We start from the raw sequence: 17,977 nt of genomic DNA, 5'->3' as shown, positions 1-17,977 counted from the left end.
ACCCCTTCCAAGCATTTCAGGGCTTCTCCTCCCGAGTCTTTCAAGGCTCCTCCTCCCAAGCCTCCCAGAGCTCTACCCCTCGAGCCTCCCAGAGCTCCACCTCTCAAGCCTCTCAGGGCTTCCCCTCTCGAGTCTTTCAGGGCTCCTCCTCCCCTTGAGCCTCTCAGGGCTCCGTCCCTCGAGTCTTTCATGGCTCCACCCCTCAAGCCTCTCACGGCTTCGCCTCTCGAGTCTCTCAGGGCTCCTCCCCCTCTCGAGCCTCTCAAGGCTTCCCCTCTCGAGTCTTTCAGGGCTCCTCCTCCCCTCGAGCCTCTCAGGGCTCCTCCTCCCCTCGAGCCTCTCAGGGCTCCGCCCCTCGAGTCTTTCATGGCTCCACCCCTCAAGCCTCTCATGGCTTCGTCTCTCGAGTCTCTCAGGGCTCCTCCTCCTCTTGAGCCTCTCAGGGCTCCACCCCCAAGCCTCTCGAGCCTTCCAGGACTCTGCCAATAGAGCCTCCTACGGCTCCGCCTCTCGGGCCTCCTACGGCTCCCCCTCCAGAGCCCCCCCATGGCTCCACCTCCAGAGCCTTCCAGGCCTCCGCCTCTTGAGCCTCCTGCGGCACCACCTCCCTCTGCCCTGTCTCTTGGGCTCCCTATGGCGCCGCCTCCTCAGTCTCTCAGTGCCCCGCCTGCCGAGTCTCTCACGGCTCCATCTTCCAAGGCTCCGTCTCCCAAGTCCTCCACGGCTCCGCCTTTCACGGCTCCTCCCAGGCCTCCTGACCCTCTCCCTGTCCTGTGGCCTCTTCCCTGGCCTCCTGACCCTGTCCGGTGGCCTCCTGACCCTCTTCCTGCCCTGTGGCCTTTTCCCTGGCCTCCTGACCCTCTCCCTATCCTATGGCCTCTTCCCTGGCCTCCTGACCCTATCCTGTGGCCTCTTCCCTGGCCTCCTGACCCTGTCCGGTGGCCTCCTGACCCTGTCCCGGCCCTGTTGCCTCATCCCAGATTCCCTAGTCCCGTCCCTGTCCGGTGGTCACCTTCTAGGCCCCCGGACCCAGTCCCTGTCCTCCAGTTGCCTTCCAGACCCCCTGACCCAGTCTCTGCCCTATGGCTGCCCCCCAGATCTCCCAACCACCCGCCTGTCGGCTATGTTCCCCCTGACCTTGCCTTGAACTGCCCATTGACCACCATGGACCTTTTTCCACCATGGTTTCATTTCCCTTTGTGCCCTCTGTGCCCCTTGGACTGCCCTCATTTTTGTTTTTTGTGTTGTGTGGGGTTTCTGTTCTGGGGTTTTTGTTTGTTGGAATCGCCAGCATCCCGATCATCCGGCACCGCTTCCCAGAGGTCGCGCTCCTCGCAGCCGAGCGCGGCCGTCAGGAGCCGTCCGTTACAGAGGGGGGAGTACTGTCACGTACCCCGCTCCTCTGCTTCTCCCCGCTTCGTCGGGCACACACGCACACTCACTCCGCGAGCTTACACGCTCGCTCCCGGCCTTCGAACTCACACACTCACTCCGCGAGCTTACACGCTCGCTTCCCTCCTTCGAGCTCACACACTCATTCCGCGAGCTTACACGCTCGCTTCCCTCCATCGAGCTCCCACGCTCACTCCGCGAGCTTACACGCTCGCTTCCCTCCGTCGAGCTCACGCTCACTCCACTGAGCTTACGCGCTCACGCCCCTCAATCGAGCTCACTCGCTCACTCCCACACACCCCCCTCTGGCTCTATGCTCGCACCCAATCACGGGATCATTAGTTTCACCTGTACTCGTCCCAATCACCTGTTATTCGTTTCACCTGCACCGCTCGTTTGTTCCCCTATATATATCACAACCCTTTCGTCTCACTCAGGTTGGTTATTGTTTAGTTTACCCCCCCCTCGCTTTGCCAGCACTTGTGATCCTCTAGTTCCCCTGTCTTTTCCTTTAAATTAATGTATGCATTCTGTTACATGCTCAAACACCAAAAACACTAAAAGGTCTGTCTTTTATACAATATTTTGTGTTGTTAACATTTAAATTATTTGTAAATATTATTTGAAAGGAATTTTTTTTGAGGTTAATTGAATCAAGGCCATTTTTGCTTTTCAAATTATTTCTCAAATGGCCTCACTGGCCGGCAGGGGCGAAAATTTCTTCAAAATGTTGGGGGGGACAATAAACATAACAATTCTCAAGAGCAATTTTTGAAGGGGACACCAAGGTTTTTTTTGTTGTTGCCCTGTTTGCATTTGTATTATTTTATTTCTTAAACAATTATTTTAAGAATATATCATTATATTATTTACAATACACATATTTAATGATATTTTAGGGGGGGACAACCCTCAGATAGACAACCCCCCCCCCCCGACCTCTCTCATCAACAAGGCATTTCAATCCACAGAACTGCAGCTCACTGGATGTTTTTTGTTTTTGGCACCATTTGGAGTAAATTCTAGAGACTGTTTTGCGTGAAAATCCCAGGAGATCAGCAGTTACAGAAATACTCAAACCAGCCTGTTTGGCACAAACAATCATGCCACGTTCCATATCACAGAGATCATATTTTTTTTCCCCATTCTGATGGTTGGTGTAAACATTAATTGAAGCTCCTGACCTGTATCTGCAGATTTTATGCACTCCACTGCTGCCACATGATTCGCTGATTAGATAATCGCATGGATGATTGTTGGTGCCATACTGGCTGGTTTGAGTATTTCTGTAACTGCTGATCTCCTGCGATCCGCTCTGAACAGCTGGAAGCCCGGTAGATGTAATGTGCTGTCCAGAATGGCTTCACTCAAACAGGTTTCCATGAGGCACATTGCAGCAGAATTTGCAAAGTCCTTATTTTTGCTGGTGAGGAGAATTAATTTGTCTGTTTTGTTAGGAAGAGAGCAGAGTTTAACTAGATGGATGCTTGGCAGTGCTGTTTGAAAGCCACATTTGACCAGCGTGCCGGCTCACTTCCCTCGCTTGCGCCTTTTAGCGCGCTTGTACAGCACCGCTGCTCCTCTGACTAAAATGTACAGCAGAACGCCAGAGTAATCAAAAACCGGTAAAAGATTTTCTTCCATGTGCTACTAAATATTCGTCTCTGGTAAAAACTGATCGGAAATAAATTACTAGACAGGACAAACAAACTAAAACAGCAAAAGAACTGGAGAGCTCTATATTGAGGCAGCCATCCATGACGCAATCTCTCATACATAGCTATTAATGACATCAATCTCTCCATGATGCCACAAATATCACAAGTCCAGCCAGCCCCTGACTGTTCCTCTTATGTGAATCCATGTGTTTAGCTAAAAGAGTGGGTGGTTGGTGGCTACCTGCCAGTGATATGGAAGGGTGTGGGTGAAAGAAAGAATATTTAAGTGACAAAATTCTGCTCATGGTTGTCTAAAAGTGCAGGTCTATAAATGCATGCATTTAGTTTCTTTAGTTACTTACTCTCATTGAAGCATAAAGATCCCACCTAAATTGTTTTGTAGCTTTTAGTCCATGTAGCTCTGAGGATATCTTTATTCTATTGCACTAGTTTTCAACTGGTGGTCTGCTGTGTCCCAATTACAAGCCTAATTAGTAATTGTCATGGGACACTGAGGGAAAGAGGGCATGATGTGAAGTAGGGCGCTCAAAATTGTCTTTTGACTTCTTGTTTCATAACTTTTATAAACACTTCATAAATGTTTTCCTTGCTTTGTGACCTGATCCTCATTTTTGGAAGCACATCAGAACATGTGGTTGGCCCAATCAGTATGCTGTTTCTATGTTTTGATAATGTCTTTCAGCCACATTTAATTTTGCCCTACATGGACATGGAAGACATGCTCTGGGATCTGCATCCACACATGGAACCAATGAAAAAGATTTAAAACGGTGAGCGGATGGATGAGATTATGGAAGAATATGTCTGTCAAGAGATGGGCCCTGGCTTTGCTGCAGCATTAATGCAGACTCAGCACAATGTCTTGCCCAGGACTAGTAAACTATGGGCTTGGCGCTGTTCCCCAGACCTTCAGTTTGGGAAAGAAGGGGTGGAAGGATCAGGGAAGCAGTGTTTGGTCCAAAGCTAACATGAAGGCCTCCATTTACAGGTGCAGATCATACCTGTCAACACTCCAGTTTTTCCCGGGAGTCTCCCGTATTTCACACCCATCTCCCGCCCCCCTCCTGTTATGGGAAACTCTCGTAATTTGTATGGCCCAAACCTCATTGTATGAATAATCACATCAATATATTATTCCAAGGTTGTCCAGTTGCCAGATGATCTTACTCACACAATAGACACATCATACAAATTTCAACCCATTTGTGACCTCAACCTGGCAACCTACAACCCAGTTGCACTGTTGACATCTGCGCAAGTAGTAGACGTGGGAAGTTGAATCAAGCATCACTGGTATATGGGAGGAGAAGTCTCAGGACTGGTGCTCTGGTGAAAAAAACTAAATATACATGTAAATTTAACAACAGCTGGATGGAAGAATTTAATTTCATATCTCGAAGCCTTATCGACAATAACCACACCTTTTGCAAAGTTTGTCGCACTGATTTTAATATCGGACACGGTGGGAAAAATTACATTACTCACCACATTACATCACAATGGCACAATTTGTATGTATTTAGACTGCCTCTGCCATCCAGCAATGACCCAACCCCCCTCCCCTCAGAGGTCTTCCAGATTTTGGTACCACAGGTATGGTGCAGATTGTGTTATCTATATGGACAAATGGCTTTTGATGGGTCTGTCAAGCCTGGGGAGCGACAGGGTTATAACCTTCACACCAATCCTCTCTTTTATTATCTTATGTTATGTAGTCACCATCTTTGATATATATCTTAGTCACATCACTATGGTTAAAGGTATTATTAATTATTCAAGAATAGAAAAGGCTTGAATTCGGTTATATGTTCATACAAACATTTTCCAATTCACTTATGTCTACTGTCATATGAATTGGACAATTTAAGACAATTCACTTATGTTAATTCTGTTTTTAATCCCAAATGCTGATAGTGTGAATGTAGCCAAATAAAGGTGCAGAAGACTTGAATAGTGTTGGGTTCGAGTCCACTTTAGTCAATTCCGAGTCAAGTCAGAGTCTTTAAACAATCGAGGTTAACAGTCAGAGTCCATTCGGAGTCCAAATGAATCTGTTTGTGAATCTGAATTAAAATTGGCGCCGTAAACTCAACATCAATTTTTTAAGCTTATTTTAACCGTCACAACTAAGAAAAACAATTTGTCAATATAAATGCAACAAAAACACCTCTGATGCATCTCATATTTACATTTTATGATTAGCATCCTGCTGAGCAAACTGCAAATTGGTTTCAGAATGAAAGCATATGCTTCAGGTATATGAAGACAAAAATGTCCTTCAACACACTTCTTTTTGACATTAAAATTATTTGGTGGTTTTTCCCCTCCACTCAAACATAGACTAAAGAAAGTGAAAGCTGTGTTTGTCGGTTATTATTATTTCAAATTTGTATAATTTTTTTCTACTTCATTTTCAATTTGTCCATTCAGTTTAGTATAGTTTTATCTAAAATTATGGGTGAAATACATTAAATACATTTAATGTGTTTAAGATAATGAATAAATGGTAATAATAAAACATTTAATAATGGCAATAAAATCGGACATTTAGAGGTAATTTTGAAATCTCGGCCGGACACTTTTTTCAGGTCTGAAAAAGAGGACATGACTGGGGAAAAGAGGATGTATTGTCACCCTATTTTACGTTATTTGTTTGCCATTATTTGATCACAAATGCCATGGACTCGGCTGGAGGTCAAAAGGCTCGAGTCCGAGTCAAGTCAAAGTAAAAATGCTTCCGAAACATGCTTAAAATTGGACTCGTGACTCGAACTCAAGTCCGAACTCGAGTACCACAACTCTAGTCTTGAAGCCTTGGGTCTTGACACACTTTATTAAAAATCACAAACTCTGATGACATTTGTGCACAGCTAATGGTGAAGAGATAATCTAAATAGAGTGGCATGGGGGCTTTGGGGGCTTTGGGGGCTGAAGCCCCTATTAGTTATCATTAATTAATTATCATATTCAGTAACTTGGCCCACCCTGATGAAGGATAGTTTGAACTACTCTTGAATGCAGAAGTAAAAGCATAATTTGAGACTATGTGGTTCTTTTGTGCTTCTAGAAAGTTAACAGGACAGTTTAGTGTTCTTATAACCCCTGTGAAGGGCGAGGGCAATGGATAATTATGATTCCCAAACCATTCTGCTGACATCTCTTCTTGTACATTGAGCTTAGCACAGTGATTATTCACTCCCTGCGCCCAGTTTCAGTGTCTCAATGCAGTCAGGTGAGCAGGCTGCTCCTGGCTTAAGACCAAAAATGGAGGTACAGTATCAGTAAGATTACAGTATCAGTTGTCCTGCCCCTGGCATGGAAAGATTAAGAATGATCTGTGTGGATATTTATCTGACTCATTTGAATTGGCCCTATTGTGGAAAAATAAGCATCAGTTATCAGAGCTTTCTGATCTCTAAAATGAAGTGATTCTGTTGGAAAACGACCTCAGTTTTTGCTGTATTATTAGGCGTTCCATACAGCACGCAAAAGCGGTATAGCAAAGCAGGAGTGTAGCAGAAGCATATATCCAATTAGAGTTTCAGTGCAAAATTCAACTTCCAGCAGAAAGCTGAAAGTTTACAGCTGTTACGCTGCATAAATGCTGTCAGTGTGAAAACTCAACACAAACCTGCTGTTACAGTTAAGCAGCTTTGTAATTTGGACTCTTGGTCTTATCGTAAGATTGGTCTCTTACTCAGTCCCATGTTTATTTGTAGGTCTTTGGGTGATGGGCCAACAAATACTGAGATTAGTTGTGGATAGCCTCTGACCCACCCCATTCTGGCAGATGTGAAAGATAAAATCTTAAGAGGTGGAGTCAACAGTAACATCTCTCACTTTAATGCTATGGAATAATTTAGCTTGTTCAGCTAGTTTTCTCACCCATAAGGCCAGATTGATGATACTTTCAGTCAGTTAGATGTTTGTAGGTTGCTCACACTTTTCTTGTCCCCTGTTGGCCTGTCATTGCTTTTATTATGGGCTGATTGAACTTCCTCTTGAAATGTGTTACCTGATTTCTTGAAATCGTAATTATGGAACTGAGCACATTACAACTCGAAAAAAAAATAAATCTGTATTTTTGCTTTGATTTACAAAAAGAAATATGTAAATATCCTTTAACCAAGATACATTTTCTTGAGCAAAACTGCATATGGTATTGATATAGTAAGACTTCTTGTCAGAGAATATAACTATATAAAGTTTATTGTAAATTGTTCAGTAACACAATTTAAGGTTGCGTCTTTAACATTAGTTAACAACATTAGTTAACATGAACTAATAATGAACAATACTATATTAGCATTTATTAATCTTGGTTAATGTAAATTACAACATAGAGATACACATTAGATTAATGCATTGTGAACTAACAAACTATGGACCACTGTACTATATTAATTTATATATTATATATGTATTATATTAATAAATGATCATTAGTCAAGGTTCAGGAATGCCTTATCTATTGTTAATTGTTAGTAGAGATACATTTTTGAAAATTACCAACCGCCAGTATTAACCGGTTATTAGTTAACCGATAAGCCAAGTGGCCAAATAGGCATTGAAAATATGTTTTGTCAACAAGTCTATATTGGCTCACAATCTAAAACAGGCTCTCATGACAGATATGCATACTAAGCAATACTTTCAACATTCCATTGAACAACTTTATATTTTGTTACAAACTATTTTTGAATGGATCACTTGCCCTATTAACCTATGAGGTTAAAACTTTTAGCAGTTTAACAGTGGAAAAATAAAAACAGCCAACCTACCCACAAATTGTGATGCTGGGCAATCGTAATAATTTTTGCTTGTCTTCGACATATACAGTATATACATTGGCTGCGGTCAGTATGGTTGTTGGTAAATCCAGAGACTGAATCCCGCTCTAAAGGCACTGAAGTCCCGCTGCACATCACGCTCCTGTCTCCTGACCCGTACAAATTAAGCAGGGGCTATAAACAATATGCTCTCAGATGTTGAGGCTCGCAGGTGTCTGTTTTTCATATTGTTCCACATTGTACTCACGCTACTAATAAACTTTAACATCCTATTTTAGAATTTGCATTTGAACATATCTTTACCTACAAAATGATCCCATAGTGTATGCTTCACATTTCCTTGTCATTCAAACTGAGAGGAAGCAATTGTTTACATGTTAACATCACCCTTGTGTATACATAACATGCCCTACATGATAAACCCATCAAATTACCTCTCTGTTATTTCTTGAATTAACCTCTCGATGAATATGTTATGGGTATTATTAGTCAAACAAATTGTTAATGCCGGTCAATCGGTTTACCATCTACATCCCTAATTGTTTGTTAACGATACCTGAAGCATTTAGATATATAAAAAAATAGAACCTAATTTTAACAATCTTAATTTTTCAATCAGTGATTTTTATGTTTTTAAGTAAAAATAAACTTAATTTATGTTATATTTTCTGAAAATAAGTATCATTACCTTGGAATTGCCTCCCTAATTATGTTTTTATTTTCTTGTTGTTTAGATATTTTTCACTGCAAAACAAGACAAAAATACTGAGGAAGAAAATAACATCCGGGTTGTCTTTTGACAAATTATAAATTCCTTAAATAAAGTTTGCAACAAATTTTTAATTTCACCCTAATGTCACTTATCGTTGCATAAATGGAAATATCTGTTTGGGATTGACATCCACATTAATGCTTTGCTCATTAAGGCCAATTGGTGAGTTGATAAGAAATATGCAGGATGGGGGATCAGGGGTTCTCCAGACATTTGGCCAATGCCCAAGAATCCCCAGTCATCCCTACAGATGCATATTTGTGAGATGCCATCATCTCCCAAAAGGCTCAGTAGAGTTGGGTGTGAAACGTCCTATGCAGTTCCCGCAAGGATTTCATTGCCAACGCCAAATATTATTTTCGTTCCTGTGTGTTCCATGAACATAAACTACAATTAAGCTGCCTTTTTAGTGGCTGTGCAGGCAGGCTTTGCTCATTTTTCATAGGGAGTTGCAACACTTCATCTAATTGTTTTATTTATTACTCGCTAGCTCCCTGCTTTCCTTCTGAGTTATAACTACAGCTGGTTTTGGCTGGTTGATTTTAAGTGTCTTATGCATTATCTGTCTTGTAGATGGGGTTCTTGCATATCTTATAGGGTTTTGAGTAAAACTGAGTAGTATATTAAATAGTCATGATATATTCACAATGATTGTGCTATCGATATGAAATAAAGAAATATTGCGGATGAATATGCTTATGTTTTTAATTTACCTTTTATGCATTAAGTTTCTTAGTTTTCCAAAAAAAACTGGCAGCTGTGGTTGCCATAATCATTTTGTAAAAATTACAGTAAAAATTTAAACAAATTTACAGAACAACCTGAATTTTTTTGTTTTATACTGTTGTAATTTACATGACCACCAGGGATGGGCGGATCAATACTAATGTATCGATACTTCCGATACTGATGTGGTTTCAAGAATATCGATCCTCACATAAAAATATTGATTCTGAAGTTTTTCTATTCCCATTAAATATAATGAAATATGATGGGTCATGCAGGGAATTGCGGGAACACCTGGTTATTGTTTTTTACTGTAATTTTAACAGTTATTTACTGTAAATCGTACATATACTATCTTGTTAAACAATGTACATTTTTACCATTTATTATACAGGAAAATCATAATTTTACATCTAAATAATAATTAAAAAAAACATTTTATTGTAAAAACTACTGTATTGTCTTTTAAAATATATTTTACTGTATATTTTACAGTTAATACTTGTTATTCAATTAACATTTTTCTGTAGCATTTTTAGTCTTTTGTTGTTAAAATGAATATTGTTAACAGTATAATTAAGTTCAAACTGTCAGGTTCAAGTAAATTGAATCAAATTCTGATTTGAAGATTTATTTGTGTCAACACTCAAAAATGTTATTTTTTTAATTTTATTTTACTTCTTGGTTTACAAATTTTAAATCTACTTGATGTTTGGGTAAAATGACGGTTCCTTCTCTAAAAATATAATATTTTCTGAATATATTACAATATTGAATATTGCCAAAAGACTGAGAAATATTGAGATTTTTTTAGCCATACCCTGCAATAGATCTTTTCTAATGCGCTGTTGCCTCAATATGGGTGACGTTTCTCTGAATCTGTGAATCTGTGCTGGCCTACTTAAAGTGTATTCTATTTCTGCCACAAGTGCTTTGAACGTGATGTTTTGTTTGAGCTCTGCTCTCTTGTTTTTGAGAGCATGTATGCATACGTATCTATATGTGTTGTAGGAGGTATGCAGGGTGAATCTTATTGAATGTTTGATTATAGAATCCTTCTGCCATCACTACATTTAAGCAATAAATGTGCAGATACTTTGGTTAATCTAGTGCAATGAGGCATGGAAGAAATCCCATTCCCAACGGCAGGTTCCTAAAAGAGATAAGCAAATACAGATGTGGCAAACAAGATATAAAATGTTGCAAAGAAAAAGTAATCAATGAAAGAAGATAAATATAAAGAAACAAAAAGAAGTTATTCACACTTTGTCAGTAGAAACTTTGGTTTCACTCAACTGGCCAGTATCAAAATAAGATCATTTTCAAAATTAAGATCATTTTTCACTGCTGCTCAGTCGGTAATGTCACATTCTCACAAAGACGTCCATATTATGTAATTCCCAGTAACATTCCAAAACCACACATTCCTTCCCCGCTCATTCCTGATGTGTTATTTCACATTCCTCTATTCCCAGTCTCATATTCCTGTTGTTTGTACTCTAATTGTCTCAGCATCATGCTGAAGGCCACATGGATTAATGAAGTGTGCTTGACGTGAGAAAAAGAGCCATATTTATCCATACTCATACTAAAATGAATGTCAGTATCTTCAGGGTATTATTAAACTAATTGAAGCAGCCAGTTCATCAATGTTTATGTTTGACTTTCAGGAACAAGAGGAGAATAAAGGTGCTACTAGTTGGCCGGAGTACTACATTGACCAGCTCAATTCAATGGCAGCTGTAAGTATGCCTGAATCGTAGAGTTCAGTTTTTATCAGGACAATTTCAGTAATATTTATTGTTAAATATCCATTAACATTCATCCATTAACATCTATCCATCCATCTTTAAACATGCTGTGTTTCTAGTGTAATCATGGCTTCCAATTTGTATTTAACAGAGGAAGACTCTGTTGGCCTTGGAGAAGGAAGAAGAAGAGGAACGTAACAAGACAATTGAAAGCCTTAAAACGGCTCTACGGACACAACCAATGAGGTCTACATACACAAACAGATGCACACATTCTGTCTTTATGTTCAGAAATATAGTCTCAGTTAGGATGTGTTGCTGTTCCAGTGTAAATAAAAAACATATACACCTCAAATGGTCCATAGTATCTCTTAAATCCGAAAACATTGATAACATTGTTGGCTTTAGTTGAAATCGTACACTGCTGTCTCTAGGCAGTATTTCATTTAACACATCATTGATTTTTCCTTTGCCAGGTTTCTCACTACCTCATTGAACACACCTCGCTTATGGTGTGCGCTTTTGGGCATTATGTCTCAATAAGCAAATGAGATCACTTTTGTCACACACATTTACATATTTGATTTAGTGGTTCCAGCTCTGACCGTTTGATCCTTGGGTCAGGTCTTCACCATTGACCTTTGAAGGGCTCAGGTCAAAGCACTCCAACTTGCTTTGTGCCTGATGTTGTTTTGTATGTATATCAAATTGTGTTTTTCTCAGTTTTAGCCAATTGTTTTTCAGGAGAAGTGCTTTATAAGGGCCATAAATCAATCCAGTTATTGATAAATGTTATTTATCACCCCTCTGTGGAGTTGTTAGCTCTGTGGTTAAGAATAAACATGAAAAAGTATTAAAAAAAAAGAGACATTAATTCTTTGCAGACACATTGAGACACATTGAGACTTTTGAGTCCCAGTCATGTCTCCCCATCATTTAATCTAACCACTTTTGCTTAAGAAAATGTGGAAAAGCCTCCCAAACATATAAAACATTATTATATACTATATATATATATATATATATATATATATATATATATATATAAACATTTTGTTGCTCATAATGGAATAATTCACCCAAAAATGAAAATTTGGACCTCATTTACTCAACCTCATGTCTTTTCGAAACCATCTGACTTACTTTCTTCTATGGAATACAAAAGGATAAATGTTGAACAATGTACTGGCCTCTCTTTTTATATAGTGAAAGTGGTTTGCCAAACTCCAAAATGACTAAAACCACAATAAACTATATTCCACGTTTTGTGAGAAACGGACCAACATTTAAGTCTTATTTCACTGAAAACAATCATTTTGAAATATAAATGCCAAAGATAGAGAGAAAATTATATTAAATAAGAGCTGCTTTCCATTCTTTTTAACCTGGATCATGAAAGTTAATGTGAGCTACACAGATCTTTAATAGAAAGCTGACTTCACTCTCATAGGTTTGTAACACGGTTCATTGACCTGGACGGCCTGACATGCATTCTGAATTTCTTGAAGAGCATGGACTACGAGACCACAGAGTCGCAGATCCACACGTCCCTCATCGGTTGCATCAAAGCCCTGATGAACAACTCGCAGGGTCGTGCCCATGTGCTCTCACATTCTGAGAGCATCAACATCATCGCCCAGAGTCTGGCCACTGAGAACATCAAGACCAAAGTGGCAGTGCTGGAGATCATGGGTGCTGTGTGTTTAGTACCTGGAGGACACAAGAAGATTCTGGAGGCCATGCTACACTACCAGAAGTTCTCCTGTGAACGGACACGATTTCAGGTGGGCTAGTTCATTCATAAGCTTCAATCCAAGCAAGACACGACATCAAGCAATTTTTGTAGCAAGATAAATGTTGATGTAATGATACCATCATCTTTTTATGGGCCACAGACATTGCTGAATGATCTGGACAAGAGTACAGGACGGTACAGGGACGAGGTCAGCCTGAAGACGGCCATTATGTCCTTCATTAATGCTGTGCTAAGTCAAGGAGCTGGCGAAGTAAGACCTCACTTTTTTTTACCATTACCAAAAAAAAAATCCCCTCAATCCACCATTAATTTACCCATGTTATCCATAATAAGCTGTTCTGCAAGGTCATATATGAAATAGTACTGGGGCAAAAATGCCACTGAATGTGAGATAAAATGACCCATATTTAAAGTGTGAAAAAATGCCCCAGTTGTAATGTAGGTGGGAAGCAGGAGAAGGCAGACGGGTGGTTTGGATCCAAACGCGGCTTTTATTTGGCAATAAACAAATAAGTAAACACAAAGAAAAGTCCATGATGGGGAAAAAACTAACTCTAACACAAAAGAACACACAGCTGGAACAACATAAACGAAGGGCAGGAAACAGGGGCATAGGCAGGACATGAACCATACAACGAACGACAAAGGAAAAGGAAAACAACAGGGTTTAAATACACAGACACAATGAAGACTAAACGAGACACAGGTGAGAACAATGATGAGTGCAGGGAGTGAGGGAGGCCGGGAATTGTGGGAATTGTAGTTCTTAGACAAAGACAAGTGAAACACGGAGCGGACAACAAGGAAAATGTGACATGGAACGGGATAAGTGACATGTGAAACAGAAAACACGGGGCAGACAACACGGGAACGTAACACCAGTAGTGAATTAGTTTGTTTTATATGTTATCTGATACATTTCATGATATTCTAATCTAGGGCGGTGTAGTTACAGTATACTGTAGGTTAAGACACTGTAGCAACCATTTCAAATAATGTTTTAAATTGAAGTATTTGACATAACTGGACAACTCTGTGTATGTTATGTTTTAGAACAAATGCCCTCTTTAAATGGCATATTTAAATAAAAAAAATTGCCCCTGAAAATCAACAAAAATATGAAAAAATATTAAAGAAGTTATATATTCAAAGCTGGTGTTCTGTGGGGAATTCAATAAGAATGGTTTAGCACCCTGTAACTAAAGGAATAATGCAGATCAGGCAACAAATCAAACACAGCCACAAAATTGTGGTGCAGTGTTTAGTGAATTTGCCCCTCTACGTTTTTAATTGTTAATCGTCTTTTTTATTTAACCTGTAGACAAGCCTTGAGTTCCGGGTTCATTTGCGATACGAGTTCCTCATGTTGGGGATTCAACCCATCATTGACAAACTCAGGTCACATGAAAACTCTACTTTAGACAGGTACGTTCCACATTGGTCACTTCAGGGGCCGGTTGCATAAACTTAGACATTAACTTATGTCTTCATCTAACAATTAGTCTGACTAGCTAAATACATCATAGAAAGCCTGTTGCATAAAACAAGCTCACAGTTATCTTTAGTAAGACAGACTAATTCCCATTGCATTGTGGGAAAAGTAAGACACTGAACAGCTTCAAAAACAATGGCCGACAGTGGATGCTCAATTCAGTTTACATTCACTGAAAATATTTGCTGATTGGAAGAATAATGCTTTAAAATGTATTCTAGTGAACAAATATAGTGATTTAACCCAAATAATAAAAAACACAACAAATGTTGTGACCATCGTAGAACTCAGTCTTCTATAAAGTTTCAACTGAATTCTCTTCTAGTCCTCAACTGAAGCCCCCACTGGCTCAGCTCACAGTTATTTCCCATGGCAACATAGAATGTAAACAAGTTACCCTAGGGGTGTGCTGTCTTATATTTTGGTCTTAAATTAGAATGATCTAAATTTTTATGCAACTAACTGAAAAAGCTAAGACCAAAATTTAGTGAAGTAGTAAGACTAGTGTTAAAGTTTTATGCAACAGGCCCCTGAACCTTTAATTTTGAGAACCTTTGATCTCTTATCTGCACATTTACGTTTCATTATTTTTGCTTCTGTTTTGCTTCCTCAGGCACTTGGATTACTTTGAAATGCTAAGAAATGATGATGAGCTAACTCTATCCAGACGCTTTGAGTCTGTGAGTAGACACTCAAGTCTATATACAGTAACAGTCTTAGAGGTTTTTGATTTAGTGCATTTTTTTTACTGCATGACTCTTCCTTGTTTTTAAGATGAATGTATGGAATATTATTTATATATATTTAATGTATGAGATGGTATTTTGTTTAAAAAATTTTATAAATCTAATTTTCAGGTCCATATAGACACAAAGAGTGCCACACAAGTTTTTGAACTTGTACGGAAGAAGCTGGCCCACACAGATGCATACCCGCACTTCATGTCTATTCTGCACCATTGTCTACTAATGCCTCGTGAGTACTCTCTGTTTCTCGGATACCACTCATAGTATCACCTCTCTCACCATTGACTTTGCATAGTATCCCATTGGAATCATTTAGGATTGTCTTTCATCTGTTGTATTTTTCTCCTGTATATTTTATATCTGTTAGCTCGCTCACTTTCTCTTCCTGCTGCCGGTACCCCCTTAATTTTAGAAAACCCTTAGCTGTGCCCAGGGTGTTATAGCTCAGACCACGCTTATTCAACTGGCGGCCCATGGGACAAATACTGGCCATTTGATATTTTCAGTGGCTCACATAAGGTTGTCAGTTGTCTTTTGGGCTGCTTACACTGAACGCGGTTTTTGTCTGTTCACTGTTTTTTTCCAGTTATTTTCCTTTGTGAACTTGCACTAGACAGACGTCGCAACATGTCTAAGTTGTTACCATGTCTCGTGCAGGAGCGACAAGTTTTATAGATGCTTTCAGAGGTTACAAATGATAATTTTCAGTCGTTTTGACGGAATGGGAAGATTAAAGAACTAAAATCATGGACGACTGACAAGCATGAGTTCAAAGAAACAGAAAAGTTATAATATTAATTCTTCAAGAAATTCGATTTGAAAAGTCCAAAGTTAAAATGATTGCATCTAGTATAATAAACTTCACTTTAATTGATCAATACAAAATTTATATCAGTCTGATTTACTCTCTGTTATGAAAAATGTTTGAAAGCACTTTTTAGTTAATTTGATTCTTTCTTTTTTTTTTTTTTGTCTCAACTGACCTGTATTTGTTTTGTTTTTGTTTTTTCAGATTTTTTTCTGCTAGGTTCATTCACCATTGATGATAAAAATCATGATAAAAAAATTAAGCTATAAACATATTTTTTATTATTTAGAACACAAATATTATCGACCTACTATAGCACAATATCTATATATATAGATGCTTATAATCTGTCTTGGTCAGCATGCCCGGAAGTTGTTTCTATCTGGCCCACTAGTCGATGAATAGCTCTGGCTTATACTGTCTTTCAGTCTTTATATAAGCTTTTTAAATCCAATTTTAAACTGAACTTTTATTTCCTTTTCCTTTTGATTTCTTTTTTGATTCTTAAATGATTTTTTAATTATGTCTTTATTAACATCTTAACAGTCTTTTTCTTTATCACACCTAAAAGCGTTTTGAATTATCATTGTGTATATAATGCGCTATAAATAAACTTGCCTCACATTTCCAAGTGCATAATTGAAACCACACATTTTATTGACTGTATGATTGATTAAATTTTTACCATAATTGATGTTATAAATGATGTTTAGATTGTATTAGGTATTATACATATGGAAATGTTTGAACCAGTCCTTTATTTTGTAGATAAGAGAAGTGGGAACACAGTGCAGTACTGGCTGCTTCTGGACCGCATCGTCCAGCAGATGGTCCTGCAAAATGACAAAGGTCATGACCCCGATGTCACCCCATTAGAAAACTTCAATGTAAAGAATGTGGTTCGAATGTGAGTTTGCTCAGTTTCTGACAACCTGCTCATAATTGTTCTTTAGTTGTAGTATATTTATAGTAAGCAGATGTATTTTTTCCTTTTTATTTTTTCACTGATTAAGTCTTTACTATGTCAACCAAGATTATCTGTACTGGATTTCTCGGTTTTTCTCTAAAATCACTTCACTACAATTTCACCCTCCCTCTTCAGGCTTGTCAACGAAAACGAGGTAAAACAATGGAAGGAACAGGCGGAAAAAATGCGAAAAGGTCAGCATATCATATTGTGCACATTGATGCTTTTTGGGTCTAGGTGTTATGCTATATAACTATATAAAGATCCAATTTAATATTAAAAGAGTGAGTTTCAATTGGTTGGAATGCAGTGTCTTGATTGTGGAGACATTAGGAATGACATAACATTTTGATCTTTGACCCATGTCCTGCAGACCACCATGAACTTCAGCAAAAGATGGAGAAGAAGGAGCGAGAGTGTGATGCTAAAACACAGGAAAAGGAAGAGATGATGCAGACGCTCAACAAGATGAAAGAAAAGTTAGAAAGAGAAATGGGGGAACATAAACTGGTCAAGCAGCAGGTGGCAGAACTGACTGCCAGACTACATGACCTCAGCACGGTACACTGATGATGTCACAAATGCATTACATTTCCACAAATATGTGGGCACTTAGTTCTAATTAATGGATTTGTCTATTTCTGCAGTTTTGACAATTAGTGCATACAATCAAGCATACAGCCATACAATCTCCTTGCATAAACATTTTCTGTAGGATAGGAGGTACACAAGAACTCAGTAACTATCAACATTGCACTGTCATAGGGTGCCACCAGTAAAATGGTTTACTGAGTCTGGTATGGAAGAACTAGACTGGCCTGCACAAATCCCATTTAACCTTTTTGAACACCTTTGCGATTAATTGGAATGGCAAATGTGAGCCCTCTTACTGATGCTCTCACATCCATGTTCCAACATCTATTGTAAAGAGTTCACAGAAGAGTGGACACTGTTATAGTCTCTTTAGAAGGGCTCCTTTTTACTATATAAATCTCTATGGTTTTAAAATTGAATATTCAACATGCAGGTGTGATGCTTGAATGTCCACATACGTTTGGCAACATAAATTCATACAACATTAATATAGACTTTTTTCAT

At 39.0% G+C, this 17,977-nt stretch overlaps 1 protein-coding gene across 3 annotated transcripts in view; it reads left to right on the top strand.

The window, feature by feature from the left end:
- The window catches only part of LOC127624163 (disheveled-associated activator of morphogenesis 1-like), a 122,199-nt gene that overhangs the window by 74,692 nt on the left and 29,530 nt on the right, over window positions 1–17,977 (top strand). For all 3 annotated transcript variants that reach the window (XM_052098853.1, XM_052098851.1, XM_052098850.1), the window contains exons 4-13: window positions 11,030–11,101; window positions 11,262–11,356; window positions 12,561–12,894; window positions 13,006–13,116; window positions 14,188–14,291; window positions 14,972–15,038; window positions 15,216–15,333; window positions 16,681–16,819; window positions 17,015–17,073; window positions 17,253–17,440. In XM_052098853.1, coding sequence (XP_051954813.1) covers window positions 11,030–11,101; window positions 11,262–11,356; window positions 12,561–12,894; window positions 13,006–13,116; window positions 14,188–14,291; window positions 14,972–15,038; window positions 15,216–15,333; window positions 16,681–16,819; window positions 17,015–17,073; window positions 17,253–17,440 — 1,287 coding nt within the window. The remainder of the gene's footprint in view (window positions 1–11,029; window positions 11,102–11,261; window positions 11,357–12,560; window positions 12,895–13,005; window positions 13,117–14,187; window positions 14,292–14,971; window positions 15,039–15,215; window positions 15,334–16,680; window positions 16,820–17,014; window positions 17,074–17,252; window positions 17,441–17,977) is intronic.

This window comes from Xyrauchen texanus, chromosome 30, assembly GCF_025860055.1.
Source record: "Xyrauchen texanus isolate HMW12.3.18 chromosome 30, RBS_HiC_50CHRs, whole genome shotgun sequence".
Classification (NCBI taxonomy): Eukaryota; Metazoa; Chordata; class Actinopteri; order Cypriniformes; family Catostomidae; genus Xyrauchen; species Xyrauchen texanus.
This window is presented reverse-complemented; position numbering and strand designations above follow the sequence as displayed.